Below are 23,387 nucleotides of genomic sequence, written 5' to 3' on the forward strand. Positions count from 1 at the left end.
AATGTAGTCATACAAACATCTTAATTGTAAATAATATGAAATTAAAATTAACATGAATTGTAAATAATATGAAAAGGTAAATAAACTTAAATGAAAAATGAAGAAATTGTAACAATATTTTTTAAAAATTAGTTGTGGATTAGGTTATTTAAATGACGTATGGAGAAAATCAAAGAGAGAGAGAGAGAGAGAGAGAGAGAGAGAGTGTGTGTGTGTGTGTGTGTGTGTGTGTGTGTGTGTGTGTGTGTGTACACACAAAAGAAACATTCTGAATTAAGCACATGCAGAGTCAATCTGATTAACTTACCTAAATGTATTAGCTGTTGAAGAGCGTGGCTGTCTCTGATTTTTTAAGGCACGAAGTTTGTCTCCCTGTGTCATGGAGTTTTTAATTTCCAAATCTACATCATCATCGATACTTCCCTGGAAAATTTTTAAAAGTATAAGATTTGTATAACAATCATCCATAGTAATTTTGCTTCTTACAAGGTCCTCTGATGTAACAATAAAGTCCTTAAAAAATGTATATTTATTACCAGGACATGTAAACATCAAATTCAAAAGCAGAGAAACACACACCTGCGTGTAGTGTGGAAAGAATACAGAAAAGAGAGAAAAGTGTCCAGGACTTAGAAGACCAGGCTGAAGTCAAATTTCTTGTGCTTGCTTGATATATTTTGGACATGATGAAGATGAGATGCCAACAGAACATTCATTTTGAAATGCCATCCTCGATTACTTGCCCCTTTATTCCATCATTTGGACATTTCTTTTAAAAATCTAAGTTCCCTGAGCATCCACATCTGTCTCTTTAGACACTCCCCATTTTCTTCTTCTTCCTGTCTTCTCTTTCTATCTACAAAATTTCATTCTTTTTTTTCTTTATATGAGGCAATTGGGGTTAAGTGACTTGCCCAGAGTCACAGAGCTAGTGAGTGTTATGTGTGTGAGGCCGCATTTGAACTCAGGTCCCCCTGACTCCAGACTCCTGACTGTATCCACTGTGCCACCTAGCTGCCCCCAAAATTTCATTCTTGAGAATTAAAGATACATATGGTAAGTTCTTCTGGAAAATTTTAGGTCATGCGATCCTACTTATCCTTCAGAGGGTGTGTGTGTGTGTGTGTGTGTGTGTGTGTGTGTGTGTGTGTGTGTGTGTGTGTGTGTGTGTGTGTGTGTGTGTTATGAGTCCCTTTGGCAATTTGGTGAAGCATATAGATCCCTTTTAAGAATAAAATGAATAGGGGCAGCTAGGTGGTGCAGTGGATAGAGCTCCAGCCTTGGAATCAGAAGGACTTGAGTTCAAATCTGGCCTCAGACACTTGACACTTACTAGCTGTGTGACCCTGGGCAAGTCACTTAACCCCAATTGCCTCACCAAAAAAAAAAAAGAATAAAATAAATAAACAGATGGCCTACAAGGCAGGAGTTCTTAATATGGGGTCCATGAACCTGGCTGTTATATATTTTGATAATATATAATATAATACATATAATTAATATAATATAATTAGCTTATTTGTAATCCTGTGCATTTTTTATACATTTAAAAACATTATTCTTTTTTTTTTTGGTGAGGTGGTTGGGGTTAAGTGACTTGCCCAGGGTCACATAGCTAGTAAGTATCAGGTGTTTAAGGCCAGATTTGAACTCAGGTCTTCCTGACTCCGAGACCAGAGCTCTATCCACTACACCACCTAGTTGCCCCTAATAACATTATTCTTAAAAAGAAGATAAAGAATTTCTTCTCTAAAGGATCTGGTGAGGAAATTCCCTCTACCAATACAGGTCAGCATCTATTTAGCATCTGTACTTAGTTGAATGACTTGTCCAGGGTTAACACAGCTAGTACATATGAAAGGCAGAACCTGAACCCAGGTCCTCTTTTGGACCTTCCTAAAGATCCAGTAACCCTGTAACCCACTATACCATGATGGCTCTCATGCATGATGTTTAAGTTTAATTTAAAGTTCAGAGGCATTACTTAGTTAAACATGTCTTTGTGATAGAAGTGAAGCCAACAAACTATGCAATCAAATGTAAATAATACAAGAGAAAGCAATCGAAACATAAAGAAATGGCATGTGAAAATTTCTAAGAAGGAGAGAAGAATGAGATATGTGGGTCATCTGCTCATATGCTGCATGGATATGACTTTTATAATGGAAAGAACACTGATCTGGGAGTGGAGCAACCTGGGTTCCAACCCCAGCTCTGCCATTAATTTGCTCTGTGACCTAAAATAATTCATTTCTGCAGACCTCAGCTTCATTTGTAAAACAGGTAATTGTACCAGATGTTTTCTTGGGCTACTTCCAGCTTTACTATCCTGTGGTCACTGGAGTATCACACCAGCTTAAATGCATGATTATACCAATACCTTGCTTGGAATAATATGTGTAAAGGGGGGGAAAAAAGAGAAGAAACAAACAAGGGAAAGAGAACTGGGAAATGTTACTGAAAAAGGAATCAAATATATATGCATTTACAAAAACATCACATCATATGTCAATTGAATTTCACATGTAAATACATCTTCGGGAATAAAACCTTGTGCACTCAACATCCCTAGAGCACTTCAAAAATAAGAGTAATTATCTGTTCTCAGATGAAATAGTTAATTAACCTAATGTCTGAAAACAGGGAGCTGAACCAAATTACCTCCAACTATCCCTTTTATCTTCATGATTATACACTGCTAAGAAGAGTGTCAAAAACATAGAGTTAGGAACCTACAGCATGGTTTAAAGACAAATCCTGGAGAACTTTAAGAAGATGGGAAATAAGATTTTCAAGAAAAAAAAATGCTTTAGGGACGGTTTTTGTTTTACTGTTACAAACCATCCATAATCCCACCTCTAAGAGTGATCTCCTCTTGATCTTCACAGTAACAATTTCAGGATGCTGTATAAATAAAGTAGGCCTTTGCATATTTTGATAACTTTCCTTAGATAGAGATTGGCTTTGTGCCAAAATTTGTTTTATGTAGAAGTGTTATATCAAGGTTTCAACATAATTTAAATGACTGGACATTAATATAAAAATCTTTAAGTATAAATAACATTTAAAAGATCCTTAACATCTGTCACTATGTGAATGCTGCCAAGAAGAATTTTACAATAGAAAAAAGAGAAAAGTTGTATAAGTATTCTCAGAAGAGGAAAAACTGGGGCAAAACTTCTTCTTGGCCATTCATTCAATAAGCGCTATTAAGCATCAAATGTGCCAGCACTAGAAATACAAAGACAGAAACAGTCCTGTTCCCACTGTTCTTAAGGAACTTATATTCTCTATGTCAGAAAATAAGAGGTAGACAGATTAAGTTTAAAATATATTCCAAATAAAGTCAATTCAGGAGAGGGAAGTAGGGAGGGGGGCACTAACAACTATGGAGATGAGAAAAATCCTCTTACAGAAGATGGCACTTGAGCAGAGCGGAGAAAGTAAAAGAGGACCATGAAGAAAGAAGAAGCAACCAACAAATGTAACCCATTTCAATAACCCCTAATAGGATGGAGCTCCTGAAGCCTACACCAGGGGATATTAAGCAACAGTTCTTTACTAAGCTGTAATAGCACTTGGTCACATGAAATGATGTTTTGAGCAATTACTAAGATCCCATATGCTTATTTGTACTATTCCACAAAACCATAACCATAATGCCATCTGAAATTTCTATATTCTCTCTTAAATGATCTCCAGTCTCAAACACCACAGCACTGCTGAATGGCCACATCTGAAATTTTACCTACAATAAGTGCTGACTTATAATGCTTTTGATTTCTTTCCCAGTCCCCCTTCCTCCATTTAGGCAATTATAATAATCACTTGTAAAAGAAAAAAAACTATTTTCCTAGTAACAGTAGAAGAAAGATGGAGAAGGAAAGAAGGAAGAAAAAGAAGATGACAGGGAGGCAAAGGGTACGATGAAAAAGAGGTCATTTGAACAGAGGCACACATTAATTATTCAGATACTTTACATTCTATTAATATTGTACCAATCCCTTGTCCAGTTATAAATTGGTCCTCTACAAAAATAAAAGCCATTTTTTAAAAATAGAAGCTTGGTGAACTTGGACTCCTCAAAAAAGTGAAAAACAGTCATTCCCAAGTTATCAGAGACTAATTTAATGGAACTTGGGATTTAGAAAGTTCTACATCACTTCATGCTAAATATTTTTCTCGTTCAATGAAAAAATACATTTGTACCTTCTGATGTCTTTATTCATAACTATATGGTTTTAATCCATCCTGTGAAGGGCTTTTAAGCACAATAAAGAAAACAACATAAAATCTTCTGGTTCATAAAGCCCTTCAGAACCTGGTTTCTTCCTACCTTTCCTGGTTTCTTGCACCTTACTCTCTTGCCATGCATTCCATGATCCAGTGACACTGGTGTCCCCTTCCTGATCCTCCCACGAGGCATCCTATCTCCTAACTTTGTGAATTTTCACTGGCTTTCCCTCATGCCTGAACCCTTCTCTTGCCTTATTCTCCACCTCCTGGCTTCCTTCAAGTCTCAGCTAAAATCTCATCTTCTATAAGAAGCCTTTCCTGGTCCCCTCTTAATCTTAGTGACTTCCTTCTGAGATTATCTCCAATATATCCTGTATATATCTTCTTTGTACGTAATTGTTTGCATGATATCTCTCCCATTAGATTGCAAGCTACTTGAGGGCAGGTTCTATTTTTGCATTTCTTTGTATCTACAGCACTAAGCACACCATTGAGGAAAATTAATTTTAATTATATATCATTTGATTATTAATATTATTCTTTGTCATTCCCTTTTTTGTCAAAATCTCCATCTCTTAGCCTAGCTCAAAAGAGACCTCTCCCATTCTAGCTGAAGAATGCAATAATTCCCAGACTCCAAAGACTTCTCCCTGGGCAGGAACCCTCAATTTGTTTATCCCATAAACAAAAGCCAGCTTGAGCTAAGTCCCAGCTACCAAAGGATGACCCTTTGCTTTCTAATAAGTTACAGGTAACCTGAACTACAAAGGGGAAATTAAGCCAGAGAGATCCTGATTAGGATGGTTTTCCTAGCTCAGATTGCTGGAGGTGGCCTGACTCCCATGACCAAGCCACATTACCAGCTGTTCTCATCCTAACAATAAAATAATCCAAAGGAGTAGAGAATTATTAGCTCACCTCCTCATTAAATGTCCACCAATCAGGACTGCCTTTCGATCACCAAGGGAAATCTCACAAAAGAGCACAGCAGAAGACACCTGGATTTAAGATGGCCTAGAATGCTCACTTGGGATCTTTGGTCATCAAGAGAGACCGCTGACATTAATTTGTTGGTGATTTGCTGGCTGTGTTAATAAATTGAGAAATCATACCCAGAACTTTGTCTCCCAAAAGTTTATTTGCAACAATGTCAAGCACAGAATGGAGGTTTAATAAATGTTTGTTGACCCACTTACAATTAAATATTTGGCACACTGAAGTCCCATTTAAGATAATTTTGTTCGAATTTAATTGATGTGCCTACAATATAACCAAGCAACATTTAATTCTAGCTAGGAATCACAGCATCGAAGTTATAACCAAGATTTAAATTTATTTCAAGACAGAATATTCAAACAAATTCAGATCTATTCAATATTGGACTATCCTAGAAGCATGCTGCAGGGTTGAATTTTTTTTTTCATTTAAAATTTTGCTTTCTTTGTTATGAAGAAAACTCATCTTCTTTCAATTCCTCCCAAGTCCTTGCTGACTGACTGATGATCTGATTGATTCACAAATCTGGTGGCATTTTCTGAGAAAATTCTTCTGGCCCAAGATAACCGTAATACATTTGCTACTCCATTTTGTTAATCCTTTCAACATATTACACTCATCTCTAGTATGGATTTCCAATAAATTTCTGTCCAATAAAATCTGAATCTTCAATTCTTATGTAGATAAGCTCATTCCAGTAACACCTTCACCACTTTTAGCTTATATCACCTTACTATAAAAACACTAAAGAAGACGGTTCATCTTTGCTTTGAGTATATGGAGGCAGCCAAGGAAAAAGCTTTGGACTGGGAGACAAAGATTGTAGTTGTGGCTCTTCCACTAACTAGCTGTGGGATCTTATATCATTTAATTTCTCTAGGACTTAGTTTCCACATCTATAAAACGAGGGGTTGCAATACAAGATCTCTAAGATTTTTTCATTCTTCTTGGGTCATTGAGTTGTATCCAGTTCTTTGTGACCCCACAGAATATAGCACACCAGGCCCTTCTATCCTCCACTATCTCTCAAAGTCTCATCAAATTCATGTTCATTGTTCCCACGATACTATCTATCCATCTCATTCTCTGCCATCCCCTTTTCCTTTGACTTCAAACTTTCCCAACATCAGGGTCTTTCCCAATGAGTCCCTTCTTCTTATTATGTGGCTGGGGTACTTAAGCTTCAGCTTCAGTATTTGACCTTTTAGTGAATAGCCTGAATTAATTTAAGTATTAACTGATTTGATCTCCTTGCTGTCCAAGGACCTCTCAAAAGTCTTCTCCAGCACCACAATTTGAAAACGTCCACTCTGCAGTGTTCAGCTTTCCTTATAGTCAACTATTACAGCCATAGAAGCTTTGATTATATGGACCTTTGTCAGCAAGGTAATGTCTCTACCTTTTAGTACACTGTCCAGATTTGCCACAGCTTTCTTTACAAGGAGTCTTTTAATTTCATGACTGCAGTCACCATCTACAGTGATCTCTGAGCCCAAGAATATGAAATCAGGCACTGGTTCTGTTTCTTCTCCTTCTATTTACCAGGAAGTAATGGGATTAGTTGCCAAGATCTTAGTTTTTTTGTTTTTTGGGTTTTTTTTTAATTTTGGTTAAGCTTCAAGACAGCTTTTACAAGTTCCTCTTTTGTCCTCATCAAGACGCTTAATTCCTCTTCACTATCTGCCATCAGAAATCTAAAATTTAACAATCTGTAAATCAACAATTGATCTCATTCTTCATGTAGGTCACTTCCAGACTTATCAGGCCTGCTACTAACTGATTTTACTATGGAAATACAGCTTGAAGTGAGGTCTTTTAAAATGTCATTTGTAGCTCACATTATACTTTTAAACTTTTCCTCATTGTCTATTTTAATTTCAATTTCTATCACTGTCAATTACAGAGTTTTTTAATTCATATTTTTGCCTCTTAACTTCCTCTTTTCCAAATCCTCCTTCTTTATTCATATTCACAGACACGTTTAGTGATGCAGGGGATAGAGTGCAGGATTTAGAGAAGACCTCTGTTTGAATCCTGCCTCAGACACCTGCTTGCCATGTGACCACGGGCAAGTCACTTAACCTTTCTCAGCCTCCGTTTCCTCCTCTATAAAACTGTGGAAATAATAGCACTCACCTCATAAGAGTCATTGTGAAGACCAAATGAGGTCACGTATGTAAATCACTTTGCAAACCTTAAAGTACTATGTAAATGACCTCGCTATTATTCACAAAATGATTCAGTCCCTTATTCTTTGACTTCCTATTACAGTTTCTGTTTGAAAGGACCAAGTATCCCTCCTGGCTTTAATTAAGTTAATTAATTTAACTTAACTACTAGACTTCATCCACTAAAATTCAGTGCTACGAGGTCCTTAGATCCTGTTATAGTATACTTGTAAAATAACAAAATACCAAAGAGAAGAACTAGATGAATAATCCTAGAGATGATTTACCTCTCCGTATCTGTCCAATGTTTGTAATTTGGAATAGCTTCCACCGATTGACAATTCATCTAAACTAGACAGAATCTTGTTTATGCTTCCTTCACTGGATGGTCTGTTTTTCAGTTTGGAACGATAAATGTCTCCTTGAACCCACAATGATGCTTGCTTTCTGTTCACAGAAGAGAAAAATAAACAATTTTTAGAACAAAATACAGACATTCAGAAACTTATCAGCTAGCAAATGAGATCCTATCAAGGTAAATCGATATTTACAAAAAGGAAACAAATTAGATGGACCATAATTAAAATGTTTACATTTAAGAAGATGTTGCTTATTTTCTGAAAGCCATGATCTACAATTCTTAAATATTCCACATTAAAATATAGACACTTTTCAAATTATGAGATTGGCAGGTTACCTATGGCACGAAATTATTTCTGTGGCAGTTGTGATCATAAAGAGGTGAGTATTTTGTGTACTCATCAAAGCAACCTTAGTTTTAATCAGAACTTTCACTGACAAATGTTTCATTAATCTATATTTAGATCTATCTTTCAGAGTAACTGTTGACCCAGGAGACAGAATAATAAACGAACAGATTTTAAGACAATTTTTACTGTCCCCAGAGCAGAAAAGCCAACAACATCATTTATTTCTTAAAATGAGAAAATAAAAATCTAAACTATATTTCACAGGTACCAGTCTGGAACTTCTAAAAATACCAAAGACAGTATTGTACCAGATAAACAGTTAAGAACTGAATACTGACACTATACCTCAAAAATGTATTTAATTATTAACTGTGCATGAAAATGTGCAAGACACATGTAACTATATAGGCCCAGTAACCAACCATAAGGGACCAACTCTTTTGACCTCAATTATTTTTTTTCCTTCAGGGGAGAAAATATGTTCTCAAAGTTCTTTTATGAGCTATTTCTTAGATAAACTAAAGGTCTTTAAGATGTTCTTTAAGATGAAGAGAATTTTGGAAAAATAAGCCCAGTGATAATTTTGGATTAATACTGGGGTCACATTCCCAAGGGTAAAACTAACTAGTACAAATAATCAGATTAGGGTTGGTTGGTTTGTTTTTTAATGGCCTATGGTTCATCATCAGGGAATATCAATTCCTATGGCATTATCACAAAGTAGATGCTAGCCCCTTTAAATGTAAAAACAATATGCTGATTTTCTATCACTGGTATTGCTATTTTTAAACATTAGGTGATAAAAACACTTCTACTATATCTTTAGAGATGGAAGGGGCCCTTAGAGATCATCTTTGTTTTATTTTAAATTTTAAAATTATTTATTTCTTAAGTATTTATCTCTTCTTCCCATGTTCTCCCTCACTGAACAACTTAAAAAATGAAAAATAAGACCTTCATAACAAATTTGGAAGTCCAGCAAACAAATTCCCACATTGACCACACATCCAAAAATGCATGTCTTCGTCTGCATTTCAAGTCCATTTCTCTGGCAGGAGATGGGTGGTATGTTTAATCATGCGAGAACAGAAATTATTTCATTTTGTCTTTTATCTGTAGTGCTCAGCACTGTGCCTACACACAGTAGGCACTTATTAAAGATTTGCTGAACTGAACTGCATGTCATAGATTGGTGCCTGCATGAAAGATGAGACTACAAAAACAAACAACCTTGAAAGCCTTAAGAACTCTGATCAACATAAGGACCAGCCAGAATTCCAGAGGACTGATGATAAAGCATGCATATACCTACCTCCTAATGGAGAGGTGATGGATAAAAGATATAGAATGAGACATATTTTGGGGACGTGGCCCATATAAGAATTTGTTTTGATCAACTGTGCATATTTGTTATTAGGTTTTTTTCAATGGTGGGCAAAGGAGGAAGAAGAGAAAAAGAAATTTTGTTAATTAAAAAAATAAAATTTAATTTAAACATTTTTTAAAAAGCTATCTATGGTCTCAATGCTTACATGTAACTATATGCATCTTTGGATATTTCATTAAAACTTAACATAGTGCTGGCTGGGACTATTCAAACAATGAACAAAAAGAAGCCTAATAAAATTTCAGGTGGTGCATAATCAACAAGTGGGTGGTATTGTACAAGTTCATTTGTAAGTTGATGATTTAGAATCCAGAAAACATTTTCTTGTCCATTTGCAAAAAAAAAAAATTATAAATGGTTGTGAGCTTCCTAGGCTAGTTTACAAAAGCCTACTTGAACCATGATAAAGCTGAAATACTACATATTTATTACAAAGAAAAAAATATAATTAGAAAATAACACTTGCAGAGATACAGTACACACTTCCAGTACATCGTGAGTTAAACATACTTATTTAAGTCATAATATCAAATACACATCTTCTCTCTGTCCTCATAACATAAAAGGATTTGCTCCTCCCACCTTCTGGCCACCTCAGCAGGAGCCAGACAGGAGCTCACCACCTTGAGAGAGATGGGGAAAAGGGATTTCACACAATCTTGGTCAGTTATTTTGTTATACATCTGAGTTTTAGGTCAGCAATGAAATAAATATGTTAAAGAAACAAAGAGAATAGTCCACTTCTCAGAGATTAACTTGGTTCCAACCTACTTACAAGGTTTTCTGCCATAGTGCCTGCCTCCCCTTGCCTACTGGTGACTTCACTCATCATTCTCTTCTACCTTACTATTGTTATGATATCATAATTAACAACAGTAACAGACACTTAAAGAATGTTTAAAAGTTTGTAAAGTGCTTTTACATACATTATTCCATTTGAGCCTCATAACAACCAAGTGAGGTAGGTGCTAGAGATATTATTATCCCCATTTTACAGATGACGAAATTAAGGCTCAAAGAGGTTAAATGACCTGCTGGGAAGTCGGATTCAGGAAGTCGGACTCCATGTTTTGCAGTCTGGCATGTCATGCTGCTTCCTGCAATGTGTTCCTACAGACCTGATTTGGTTCTTGACTCTGTTCTCCAACTTGCTCTTGCAAACCCCTGGCTCTCATTCAACCTCCAACCCGGTTTGTCTCAAGACAAGTCATTGCACCTGCCTGGGCCTCAGTTTCCTCATCTGTAATTCATAGGAAACAAGATCTAAGAAAGGACTCAGAAATAAAACCCCTCAGGTCCCTTCTAGCTCTAAATCCTATGATGTCATGAGGAGAAAGTGAAACAGTCAACTACCAAAGTAAGATGCAAAAAGCAGTAGAACACAATGAAGGGTATTTCTGAGTATTACTTTTAATAAATGACCAGTGCCCAGAAATTCCATCCTCAAAGGCACGTGAGGTATTCATTTTATGGCATGTCAAGTTACACGTATTACAATGTAGATAACATTGGAGGGCTCCTAACATAAAAGAGGACACAATTTTCAGATCTTGCACAGGGTACCTAAATGCCTTGTCCCAGTTCACTGTAGATTTATAACAATGGTAGAACGACAGGCTCATAGATTTGAAGCTGAAAGAGACCAGAGAGGTCATACTATCCAACTCTTTCATTTTACAAATAAGAAAACTGAGACCCAGAGAGGTTAGTGACTTGCCCAAGGTCCCAGAAAAGCTGGGATTGGAATCCAGGTCCTTTTGACTCCAAAACCAAGTGACCTTTTCACTGCACTAAACTGCCTTCTTATGAAAGCTTGAATAGAATTTTCAAATTGAACACTTTATAGTATTCTTATTGATCCTCCATTTTAAATTTCTTTTCCTCTAGAAATTATCTTAGTTGGCAGGACTGGTTATTTTTTTTGGTTTGGTTTGGTTTGGTTTTAAAGAACAAACCTGTTATCTTGGGCACAACCCGATGAGGAGATGGCAGAAGTGAGTGTGAACCACTTCACAGCTGTGGCTTCTATGGCAGATGGAGACTTGTGGTGGTGGGGAGGGAGTCACTAGCTCTACACAACCCAGCATTCAAAGGCCACAGGTAATTTCTACTCGATGAGAATAAAGGTAATTTCTACTCGATGAGAATAACAGTGTAAGAACTTCTCTAAGTTCAGATACTTTGTTTGACTGGTTCTTAATGTAATGTTGGGATTATAGGAACATATAGTTCAAACTGGAAGAGGCTTTATAGATGATCTAATTCAACCTTGTTGGTCCTCTCTTTGGATGTTGCAAACTATTACCAAGATATGGAGAACCCCAATTTCCAAGCTAGGGGAAAAGTTCTGAGGCAATCCAATCCAAATACTACCTAACAATCTTCCAAATTTTCAATAAGAAATTATCAAAATTCTGCAGCTTGACAATCTCCAGTGAGGAGGAACTGTTACTTCATGAGTCAACATAGTCTTCTTTTGGATAGATCTAGTTGTTAGGAAGTTTTTCCTTATATTGACCCTAAATTTTCCTTTCTTAGAACATAGCTTTCCCTCTTCCTGGAAACAAGACTTTGAAGTCAGTCTTTGAAATCATCTGAAATGTAGACAAACACCACTTTGCCTCTGGCCCTGTGGGCGCTTAGTCTGTCTCACTTTCTACCACTACCCACAACTAAATTATGAGGCCAGAGCCTCATCAGATTGAGACTCTTTGATATCTCCAAAGTAACTATGCAAGACTCAAGGCTGCCATACACTTTTGGTCTCAACCCAAAGTTGAAAGGGGAGGGGGGGCCAGTCAGGCAGGGAGACTAACAATCAGAAGAATCATACCTTTATAGGTAGAAGGGACCTTTGAGGTCATCTAACACAAACCTCTTCATTTTATAGATTAAAAAAAATTCTGCCCAGAGAGGTTATATGACCTGTCCCACAGAACACAGAATCCAAACCCTCAGTGGTTTCAGGAGCTTTGCTTTGTACACAAATTGCTTTTTAAAAAATCTTATTCTTCATACCAATGAACAAAAATATGTAAGGGTGAGGGAAGGAAATTCTAACAATTTTCAGAAAAATTATTTTGAGCAAACGTTTCATTTGGTGGTTGGGGTTTAGCTGTTTGTTTGTTTTTTTCCTGTTTAAGGAAGTAAATAAGTAGAATAAAATATCCTGTGGATGAGTACTTCACATATAATTCAGCAAAAATTAGTCTGCTTGTAATATATGTTGTACAACACCAATAGGGAATCACAGGACCAAATTATTAAGAGACATATTAAAAGGCATCATCACAAAGAACAGCATCAACTAAATGGGGCGAGTGGGAGAGAAAAACTTCCCACTGTCAAAAAACAATGTTTGTTTCCATTTGATTACTTTGTGATTATTTGTAATAATTATTAAATGAATATCTATATTCCTGTTCTTTTATTGTCATATATGAAATCCACTTGGATACTAAAATTTTTTAATCTTGCATGGCTGTAAATAGTTTACTTTTATTTTTTTCTTAAATAAAACACTCCTAAGTTGATTAGTCAGTGAACAAGCATTTAGTTTGAACTGGCAATGAAATCCATATGTTTCTTTAAATTACTGACCTGAATGAGAAGGGGAGAGCAAAATATTTAAATATTCTCCAAATCAAAATTTAATTTGGTTTAATTCCTTGGCTCAGAGTGAAAAGGCCTCCTGCTGGACTCATTCATTTCCCCACTACCTATTCATTCACCTATTGGGGGTCAAACAAAAACTCACATTTATATAACATATTAAGATTTACAAAGCACTTTCCTCACAATAACCATATACTACCCAGACACTGAAAGTATTTTTATTTTCATTTTACAGATGAAAAAAACTGAGGCTTGGAGAAATGAAGTAATTTGTGCAGTCATACAACTGGGAAAAGTTAAAACCAAGATTCAAATCCTAGTCTCTCCTAATTCAAGTCCAACGTGCTTTCTACTATACCACAATTCCTCTCTCAAAAAAAAGGAAGCAGCATGGCACAGTGGATCACTGGATGTGAAGTCATAAGATCTGGATTTGAATCTCAGACCCTGTTACTTATCACCTGTGTAAGACCTTCAGCAAAAGTCTCCTTATCTTCCTAGGTCTCTGTTTCCTCCATAAGTGAAGTGCATGGCTTGTAAGGTCCCTTCCATCTCTAGACCCTGTGAGTTAAGTATCTAAACCTGAACCAATATATGCCCTTAAGTGTCCAACAGTCTATAACATTTTGTTAAGATAATCAATACTAGATAAGAGGATTAAAAACTAGTTGCATCAAACAGATCAGGAAAAATAATTCAACTTTTTCAACTCAACATTTATTACAGCCCTCCTAATGTACAGGGCAATGAGTTTTGGGGAGAAACAAAGATAAAAATGAAACAATCTTTGCCTTCAGGAAGTTTACACTACTTGAGACTTTCAGCATATAAATAGAAAGGCATAACCAAGCTAACCTGAACTTGGAGGAAAGACTAACAATTTGGGGGTGGAGAAAAGAGATCAGAAAAGGCTTCATGGGGAAGGTGGCACTTGAGATCAAACTGAAGGCAACTGAAAAAGAGAGCTAGAGAATAGGAAAAATATATACTAGGATGAAAGCTGAGTGAAAGGACAAAATAGGATCCTGCTTTCTCTATCCTTTCTGAGAAACAGTTCTATAGAAAGAATAGTCAACAGTTGTTGGCAGTACTTCCTAGAAGTTTATCATAGTTTGTTTTATTTTATTAAATTTTTTTATTTGAATTTAGTCAACAAACATAAACATTTCAAGATACAAAGAAAAATAGGGAAGAAAACAGTATAAAAATTGAATTTCGTAGTTTGTTTTTACATTTCAAAGATTCTACTCCTTGTCTTTTCATCAGGAATACTTGAAAGTGTTTATTTTATTCAAGTTCCTTTTTTTCCATTCTGCAAAACTATATACTCAGTTTTGCAGAATAACTTATTTTTAAACGTTAAACCTTCTTTCTTCTTCCTTCTAGTATATGATACTCTAAGATTTCCTTTCTTTTCATGTAGTTGCTGTGAAGTCTTGTGAGATATTGACTGGTTTCCTTGTGCTTGATCTCTTTTTGTTGATTGCTTTCAATTTTTTTTCTTTAACCCCCTAAACTCAAAAACTCTGAATTCTGGCTTGACATTTCTGGGTACATTCAATATGAAGCTTCATGCAGGAAATATCCTGTAATTTCTTAAAACTGTTTTTAAATTTTCACTTTGCTACCTGGCTCTAATAGTTCTGGGAAGTTTCTTTTAATATTAAATGGTTCAAGGTTTTTTGTTTTATTGTGGTTTTCAAGGAATTCAATATTTCTTAAGTTATCTCTCATCTTGTTTTCCAGCCATTTGTTTTTGATAGTAGATATCTCACTGGGTTTCAAATTATTTAGTCTTTTTACTATTTCTTTTTGCTTCATTAAATCATTTGAGTTCTCTTTGTCCACTTCTTCCTCAAAGTTCTTTCTTCTCTTTCCAAGAGAATCAATATCTAATATAGTTTATCTTTCCCTTCATTTCTTCCATATACTCTTGGAGGCCTTGTGACCAAATCCATTCTTTTTTCTGTGATTGTACTTGTGAATATTTAGAAGCTATTTTCTTTCTCTGAGATTTTATCAAGGGGGCAGCTAGATGCCTCAGTGGATAGAGCACCAGCCCTGAATCAGGAGTACCTAGTTCAAATCTGGCCTCAGACACATAACACTTACTAGCTATGTGACCCTGGGCAAGTCACTTAATCCCATTGCCTAGCCAAAAAAAAAAATCTTCCTGAGATTTTATCAAGGAATTTTAAAAAGCCATAGTATTTTTTTCACTATAGTAATTTTATTATGTTTTCTCATATCTACAGTATTAGTTCTTGAATCATAAATTTGGGTCAAAGCCTGTATTTGCCCTTACTGAAATGTTGGATGGGTTAGCTGAGTCTTGTCCCTACTGCCTTCTGAAAGCCACTGTCTATATTCCATGGATGGGCGGCTGCCTGGAACCAGGCTCAGACTTCTTCTGGATTAGGCTATTAACTATTAGCTCTGGTCTGGAGCCAGATATTTGATTCAGTGTTGGTACCAACCATACCCCGTGCTGCAGTCTACAGCTTCCAACTATCTTCTAGAGTGTTTCCCCCCCCTCTGATCATATTGGCTTCCATTTTCTTGTAATAGTCCTTCCAGATGCTCACAGCTTCAGATCTTGGTTAATGGAGCAACAAACCCAAATCATACTTGCTTCTTCATTCACGCTGACTAGGATATTCCCAAATTTCTTAATGCAGTCACCTGTTTAGTAGTGTGGCTTCAGCTGAGGATCCTGGAATGATGCCATAGAAGACAGTATGGGCTTCAGGCTAATCTCCTGGAGCATCTAAAGATTCCATCTACACTAGCCTTCACCTAATTTATTTACATAATTACCTACCAAGAAGCCTCAATCACTGGGAAAGGCCATTACTTCATATCCTATTTCCTACTGCTCTTTTATGAGATAGAAAAACTCATTGGTGTGCACTCTGTTATTAATAAGTGTTACTCAGGGAGTTAGGTTTGGCTACAATCTTTTATGTCTGCATTTTAACCAGATGTCTCTAATATAAAATTCAGACCTATAAGAGCCCTCAGAGGCCATCTACTCCAACCCATTAATTTTACAGATGAGGAAACTGACATTCAAATTAGTCCAAGGTTACACTGAGAATTCATGGCAGAACCAGGACTACAGTCCAGGTCTTTCCCAGTTCCCCAACTCTTACCTAGTGCCTTCTCTCTTACCTTACACTTACACTCCACATATTTTATAGGTACGTAATAATTTGCATGTTGTCTCCCCCACTGAATGTGAGTTCCTTTGAGTGAGGGCAGGGACCACGTTTTTTGCCATTCTTTGAATCTTCCAAGATTAGAATAGTATGCTGTATGTAATAAGTGCTTAAATACAAGTTAATTGCCTGATTAAATGAATACTGTCAATCAACAAGCACTTACTAAGCACTTACTGTGTGCCAAGAATTGTTGGAGCACTAGAGATAGAAAGTAAATTAAACCATCAACCTCCAAGAGCTTACAAATCTAGCTGAGGAAACACACACACAACTGAATACATAAATAAAGTAAATAAAGAGCATACAAAATAAATACAAAGTATCAGGAAAGATCTAATATACAAGGTGGAGCTTGAGCTAAACTCTGAAGGAAATTAGAACTTAAAAGAGGCAAAGACAAGGCTATAAGCCACTTTAAGCATGGAGTTCAGACTGTACAAAGGAGATGGCAAATGGAATGTTGTGTGTAAGAAACAGAATCTACTTTTTCTACCACACTAATGTGCTACAAGGGAATGGTATAAACCCAACTTTCTGGGTCTTAGGAGAGAGAAAGAGGAAATTAGTTGTCATAGCCAAATATACAGTCTGCTTTAAGTGAAGAAGAAGCTGTTATGTATAATTTCCCCCCCCCCAAATCATTCAAGGAGTGACAGTGACTGAGTACAAATGACTTAGTATCAGAACTGGAGAGGATAGGCAGTGGCTAGGAAAAGGATAAGAATTCAGAGTAAAATGAAGAGACAATAAAGAATTTAAAAGTTTAAAATTAGAAAAAAGGAAGATGAGCATATCCATTATCAAGCTCAAACAAAAGTTATTTTTGCACTCATCCCACCAAAAATAGGACCACAAGAATAGGTAATAAATATAAAATGAGAAGAAAACCATCATGGAATATTTTCTAGGTTAACAATTTCTTAGCTGTAACTATTTCACAATGAAATCTGAAATGTTTTTTTCAAAGCAGGTATCTGTTTCCAAATATGACCCAGAACACGGGCTACCTCTTCACCTTAAATTCAAAGGCAATAAACTCAACAGAATCTGCCTTCAATTTTCTTCTTAACACCAAAATACAACTTACACCAGTTAATACAGCTTATCAGAAGAATCTCTTTTGGTTTTAAATTTCTACAGTTAAGGAGAGGGATAAGGAGCAAAACAAAAACAACCAAAGCAAAATAAATTAGGGCTTTGTCTTTATGCTTTAAAGTTCTCCCCTGTAACTCTCCATCATTACAGCGCTATCTCTTCATACCTGACTGCAGATTCCTAATTGGCCACCACTCAGCTCTCTCTTTCAGATTAGAACTGAAGTGCTTTCTTTATTTCACGGTTGGTTTATTTTTATTATGGGCTTTTGAGCCTCTGGTTTTGTGCTTTTATTAACAGAAGCTAAAAAGCATAAAATAGATGAGAGGGAAAGGAGATAAAAGAGAATGAAAGGCAACATGGACAAAACTTCCAGATCTCCAAACATTTCTGAAACTAAAGCCCTCCCTGATGCTGCTGCAAAACCAAAAAGTGAAACTTGAAAAGCTACACTTTTCACTCATTCTGATTAAAAGGCTCAATCTTGCCCATATCTAAATAACTTGGCTGGAACATGAATATGAAAAGCTGTATAATATGTCAAAGCTGATTTATGTGTTGCTAAGCAATGCCATCAGCAAACACTCCAGACAAAAAGCAGCTCTTCCTGCAAAAGTCCTTTTATTGACAATGGAAAGCCAGCTTTTATTGTGGGATCTATTACCTTTGAAAATCTCCACCTCAAACACAAAGAAGTAAGACACTATATTTTAAAGTATTTCACACTTAAAATCACATCCCCTAATGTTAAAATTGCATGCTCAATAGATAGTCCATAAAACATGCTATCTTTTATTTTTGAAAGTTAAAATACTGGCCATGATCAAGAGGATATATACATGGATTTGTCTTCCACAGCCTTTTTGCCCTCACATCCTTCAAACCCCCTCACTGGGAGACTAGAGAAATTCATCAGCAAGACATCTGGCCAGAGAAGAGCTAGAGGCCACTATAGCTAATGGGACCTAGTTTAGCTAATCCAATAAGTATTTATTTATGTGTGTAAGGTGCTGGGGGTACAGAGACTAAACAAAAAAGAAACCCCACCCTCAAAGAGTTTAATTAATCAATGAATAAATATTTATTAAGCACTTACTATATGCTAGACACTGGAGATATAAAGACAAAAGGATAACAATGCTTCTCCACAAGGGTCTTATAAAAGAGAAAACAATGTGCATATTATAGGAATATGGTAGAAACAAGACAACCCTGGGGGAGAGGCACGAGCTTTAGAAAAGGCTTATATAAAAGTAGTGCTCAAGCTAAGACTTGATTGCAAATGGAATGTTCTGTGTAAGGAACAGCAAAGTCATGCTAGAATGAGATGTACTGATCTGCACAAAGATAAACACTGAATCCATGATAGTTGATGAGCTCTCATTAAGTGTTAAAGTATAGCAAGAGAAGAGAAAAGTATCTAAAAGCTATATCCCCACACCCACAGTTACAGGGTGTGACATGGATGACAATCCAGCAAAGACCCCCCAAAAGACCATTCAGACATGTAGGAAGGGAAGCAAGGAAGAGCAGGGTCACTAAAACCCACTGAGGGGAGAGATCAGGAGGGATGAGGAGTGCAAAAGGCCATCAGGTTTAGCCATTAAGAGATCACTGGTAACTGGAGTAGCAAAGGGTGCAACTAAAGTTAAAGTTCAAAAATATCAAAATTGGAAGGAAATTGGCCTTATGGAACAGGGAAGCTGGAGGAAAAAAATGTATTTAGAAAAAGAAAACAGGAAGAAATGGCAGAAACAGGGTAGGGCTGGGCAGAGAGAAACTACTCACTAGAAAATTCTTTTAGCTGCAAAAAAGAACCAAGCAGGGGCTGAATGTAGCACTCTGCTATCAAGCACTGAAATACTGCTATACCATGGGCACCCTGGCATCTTGCAAAAATGTAACCATGAAGGAAACTTTGCCACATTATTAACATCGTTGCTTAAAAAAAAACTTTCAATTTTTAAAAAAGTAACTATAGTCATCTTCCCCAAAACTTTATTTACATAATTCAGACAAATTTAATGTAAGCTTATTACCAAAAAAACAAACAACAACAACAACAAAACTAAACTCAACCACAGAAAGGAATGAGCAAGGGAATATCCTAATTTGTGCAGGCTTTGAGACTGCTGCCTTTTATACCAAGACTTCTAATAGATATACCCATTTTCTCTGAAATTGAATACTTAATTCAATACTGATGTTCAATTAATTCAAAATAATATCAGAATTTCATTTCCTCTCAATCAGTAGTTTTAGTGCCCCACATAGTTAAAGGAACAAGTCAAAATCTACAAAAGTAAATATTAAAGTCAACATTTAAAGAAACTACTGTTAAATGGATTTCCAAGAGAACAGATAAGCCTAAACAAAAGCATGTTTTGCCTGATTTTTAAAAATTATTTGGTAAGCTTCAAACTTTGTCATGTTTGCCTTCATTTACATACTTCAGAAATACATAAAGACAACTCAACTTTAAATCATAAAAAAATCTATGAAAGTCTCAATCCTTTTCACAGCATCTGAATACATTCATTAAAAACTACATTATCAAAGTCACACTGCATGAATCAATCATATTTAATTTTGCTTTAAACCTTCAGTGAGGATTTTCATTTTTTTCATTTTCTTTTTTTAATTTCAGTATTATTCTTCCATCCTTTTTCTGACTATCTAAAATGACATTCAATAGCTATTTTAGCCCAACCCTAATATTAAATTCTGAATCATGTCAATTCAACTCAGAAGCCCATTAAGATCTATATATGCATAATGGTTTGGCATTCATCAATACTTTTTGGGTGAAGATGAGCTAGTGACAACTTTCCTACACTTAAGTATTGAAAGAGTAATGTTTCCAATTAAGGAAGAATGTCGAATAAAATAAAATTGACTGGAATACAGAATAAAAATCCACTACAGTACAGCATAGCACTACCCATCGAGAGCAAATTGCTAATTTACAGAAGCTAAGAATCAAAGAGGGAGTTCAAGAGAAATCACTGCCCTCTGGAGAGAACTTCCTCAACGGTGGGTTACAGCAAGATGATGAGGATGAGGCACATGTGAAATGTCCCTGTTCTCAGGAGATAGATTTTCCTTCAAGTGTTCAAGAAAGAAACAAGATGGGGAACTAGAAAAAGCCACTGTATTTGGAATCATAAAACTTGGGTTCCAAGTCCAGCTCTGATACTTATTATGAAATAGCCAATAAGCATTAATTAAGTGCCTACTATATGCCGGGCACATTGGTAAAAGGGATCACGGCATGGTAGTGGCCTCAGATTCAAAGGGAACTGGGTTCAAGTGCTGCCTCTGACATATTCTGGATGGGTGAACCAGGGAAAGTTACATTCTTTCAGTGTAAGAGGCAGTTCTCTAAAACTATCAGTCGCAACTGTTAGCTGGAGCTCCTTAGGTGTAAATAAGATAAAATAAGCCAGGCTCTTTGTTAGGTGCTGGAGTTGCAAATACAAAAGCCAGGAACACCTCTACCATAACAGAACTTGAATTCAATAAGTAAATAAAGTCATTATATTAAATACACAATGATTTGGTGGAGAGGACTCTAATAACTGGGACAGAACCAAGGAAGGCCTCTTGAAGGAAGCTGGGAGATGGGAGATCAAAGTAGGTGAGGCAGAGGAGAGGAAGGAGAACATTCCAGGCACTGGGGGGGGGGGCAGCCTGTACAAAAACATAGAGGCAGCAGACAGAATGCTGCATATGGGGAAGGACAAGTAGGCAGGCTTGTCTAGATTGCCAGCTGCACAAAGGAGAACTAATATTCATAAGTCTAAAATGATAGGCTGAAGAGACTTTGTGAGAGGCTTTAATTGCCAAAGGCACTTGTATTTTATTCTAAAGATAAAAGAGAGTCACTAAAACTTTTTGAGCAAGACAATAATATGGTCAGGCCCGCCTTCGAGGAATGTCAGTTTTACAGATGGTGGAGGAGAGTAGACATACCACCTATGTTACCTTAGGCAGACAACTTCACCTTTCTAGGATTCAGGGTCCTCACCTATTAAATTAGTCAGATGGGCGCAATGTTCTTAAGAGTCCCCTTCTAGTTCTAAATCTCTAAGTTCCGTTTTTAGTAATAAATGCTATGATCTTAGGACTCACAATAATTAGGTCTGCATAGGTGATCTAGTGAAATAAAAAGGACAAACTGACCAAAAACCTTAAGCCATGAGCAGAGCTTATGATAATTATAATCAACAGGAATGAACAAAAAAGAAAACACAGTTCATGAGTTCAGTAACTTATTTATCATGCCAATGGAGAGCATTAAACCTAGAACAGGAAAGAGGTCCCTAGGAGAGATCCATAACCACTTAAAAGAATAATGTCTAACAATCCAAACAAGAAAAACCAAGCAGATAAAAAATTCCAGTTGTCCAGACTACAACAAATATTTAGTATACAACACAACGAACTGGTCCATCCATGCATATATATCTTACATAAATATTGCAGATGAGCAATGAATTAGATAAGAGAAAAGTGGGCAAGACTGCATTTAGTAAATTGTATAATTTTTTTAAATTACATCAAGATTCTCTCTCATACAAATTTCCATCTTTTTATCATCAATATTCTTCAAGGATTGTTATTTCTGTCTACCTATAATGGAACATTACAACCTTCAAAGCCTCAAAATGTAAGGTCACCTAAAAGGCAATGTAGAGAAATATTGCAGGTATAAGTATGCTACAACATATTATCAATAATGTTTTACTTCTCAGTGGGCATAAAACATACTTCCCTTCTCGCTCACCTATCCAAATTCTATCCATTTAGCTCAAAATTTACCTCATTTCTAAATGAAGTAATAATGATCCTATTAGTTGTTAAGGCTCTGTCCCTTCTCAAATTGCTTTGTATTTACTATGTATGTATGTGCTGAATCACCAAATAAAATGAAAGTTCTTCAAAGACGGTTTAAGTTTTTGCCTTTGTATCCCCGATGCCAAGAAGAAAGTCTGGCACACTACAGGCACTTAATGTTTGCTGAATCAGATTAAGATCCTGATCTCTTCTATGAATCTTCCTCTAATTATTCCAGCTCTCAACAATCTCCCTTTCCCTAAACTCCTGCTTATAAATCTATTGGACACAATTTAGCACTCAGTATATAGTTTTGTACTGTTCACCATTTCATGTATTAGAAACAAAGGAAAGGCTTGGATAGATATGCCAATTGATAATGTATATATCATTCATGATGGCCTGAATAAATTTGCCCCTACATAAGAGAAGCATATGATAAAGATGCCTTCTTTCCCAAACAAGACAATATAGGCTAAGTTAGTATATACTTCTGTTTAATAAGCTGTCCAGCATCCAGAAGAGGACAACAAGGTTGGTGTCATTCATACCATTTAATGATTATTTAGCAAAAGTTAGAGATGTTTAGCCTGGAGAAGAAGAGGGCATGAGAGCTGTCTTTAATTATCTGAAGGATTATCATGTACAAAGGGGATTAGACTTGCTTAGTTTGACCCTTTGGGGCACATCTAGGAATAACATGCTGCCAAAAAATCAGATTCAGGATGACTAGAAAGAAAAAACTTCCTACTAATTAGGCAAAAGAAGTGGGCTGCCTCAGGTGGTAGTAGTGGATGCACTTTCATTGGAGATCTTTAAGCAAAAGCTGGATGACCATTTGTGAGCATGCTGGTGTTTCTTTTTGAGATATGGAATAGGACATATGATCCTTGAGAACCCTTCCAACTCTGAAATTCTTTGATCCACTGAAGTAGAAAGCACAGTACCGGGAGCAGAGTGCTCTAAAAATATCTGCTGAAGTTACTGTTGCAGAGTCTAGGGGAATACAGTTGCAATGATACCCTGCTGGCGGACCTGCGAATTGGTCTGACTATTCTGGAAATAAACTGACGTATGGGCAAAAAAAGTCACTAAACTCTTCGTTTTCATTGACCCAAGGAGA

The 23,387-nt window shown here is 36.3% G+C and overlaps 1 protein-coding gene across 3 annotated transcripts in view; it reads right to left on the reverse strand.

Moving 5' to 3' along the window:
* The window catches only part of CDC14A (cell division cycle 14A), a 234,694-nt gene that overhangs the window by 33,778 nt on the left and 177,529 nt on the right, over positions 1–23,387 (reverse strand). For all 3 annotated transcript variants that reach the window (XM_020999923.2, XM_020999913.2, XM_078154996.1), the window contains 2 exons: positions 7,688–7,847; positions 308–423 (listed from right to left, as the gene is read on the reverse strand). In XM_020999923.2, the coding sequence (XP_020855582.1) occupies positions 308–423; positions 7,688–7,847 (276 nt within the window). The remainder of the gene's footprint in view (positions 1–307; positions 424–7,687; positions 7,848–23,387) is intronic.

This window comes from Phascolarctos cinereus, unplaced genomic scaffold, assembly GCF_003287225.1.
Source record: "Phascolarctos cinereus isolate Bilbo 61053 unplaced genomic scaffold, phaCin_HiC Scaffold_5;HRSCAF=322, whole genome shotgun sequence".
In the NCBI taxonomy this organism is placed as follows: Eukaryota; Metazoa; Chordata; class Mammalia; order Diprotodontia; family Phascolarctidae; genus Phascolarctos; species Phascolarctos cinereus.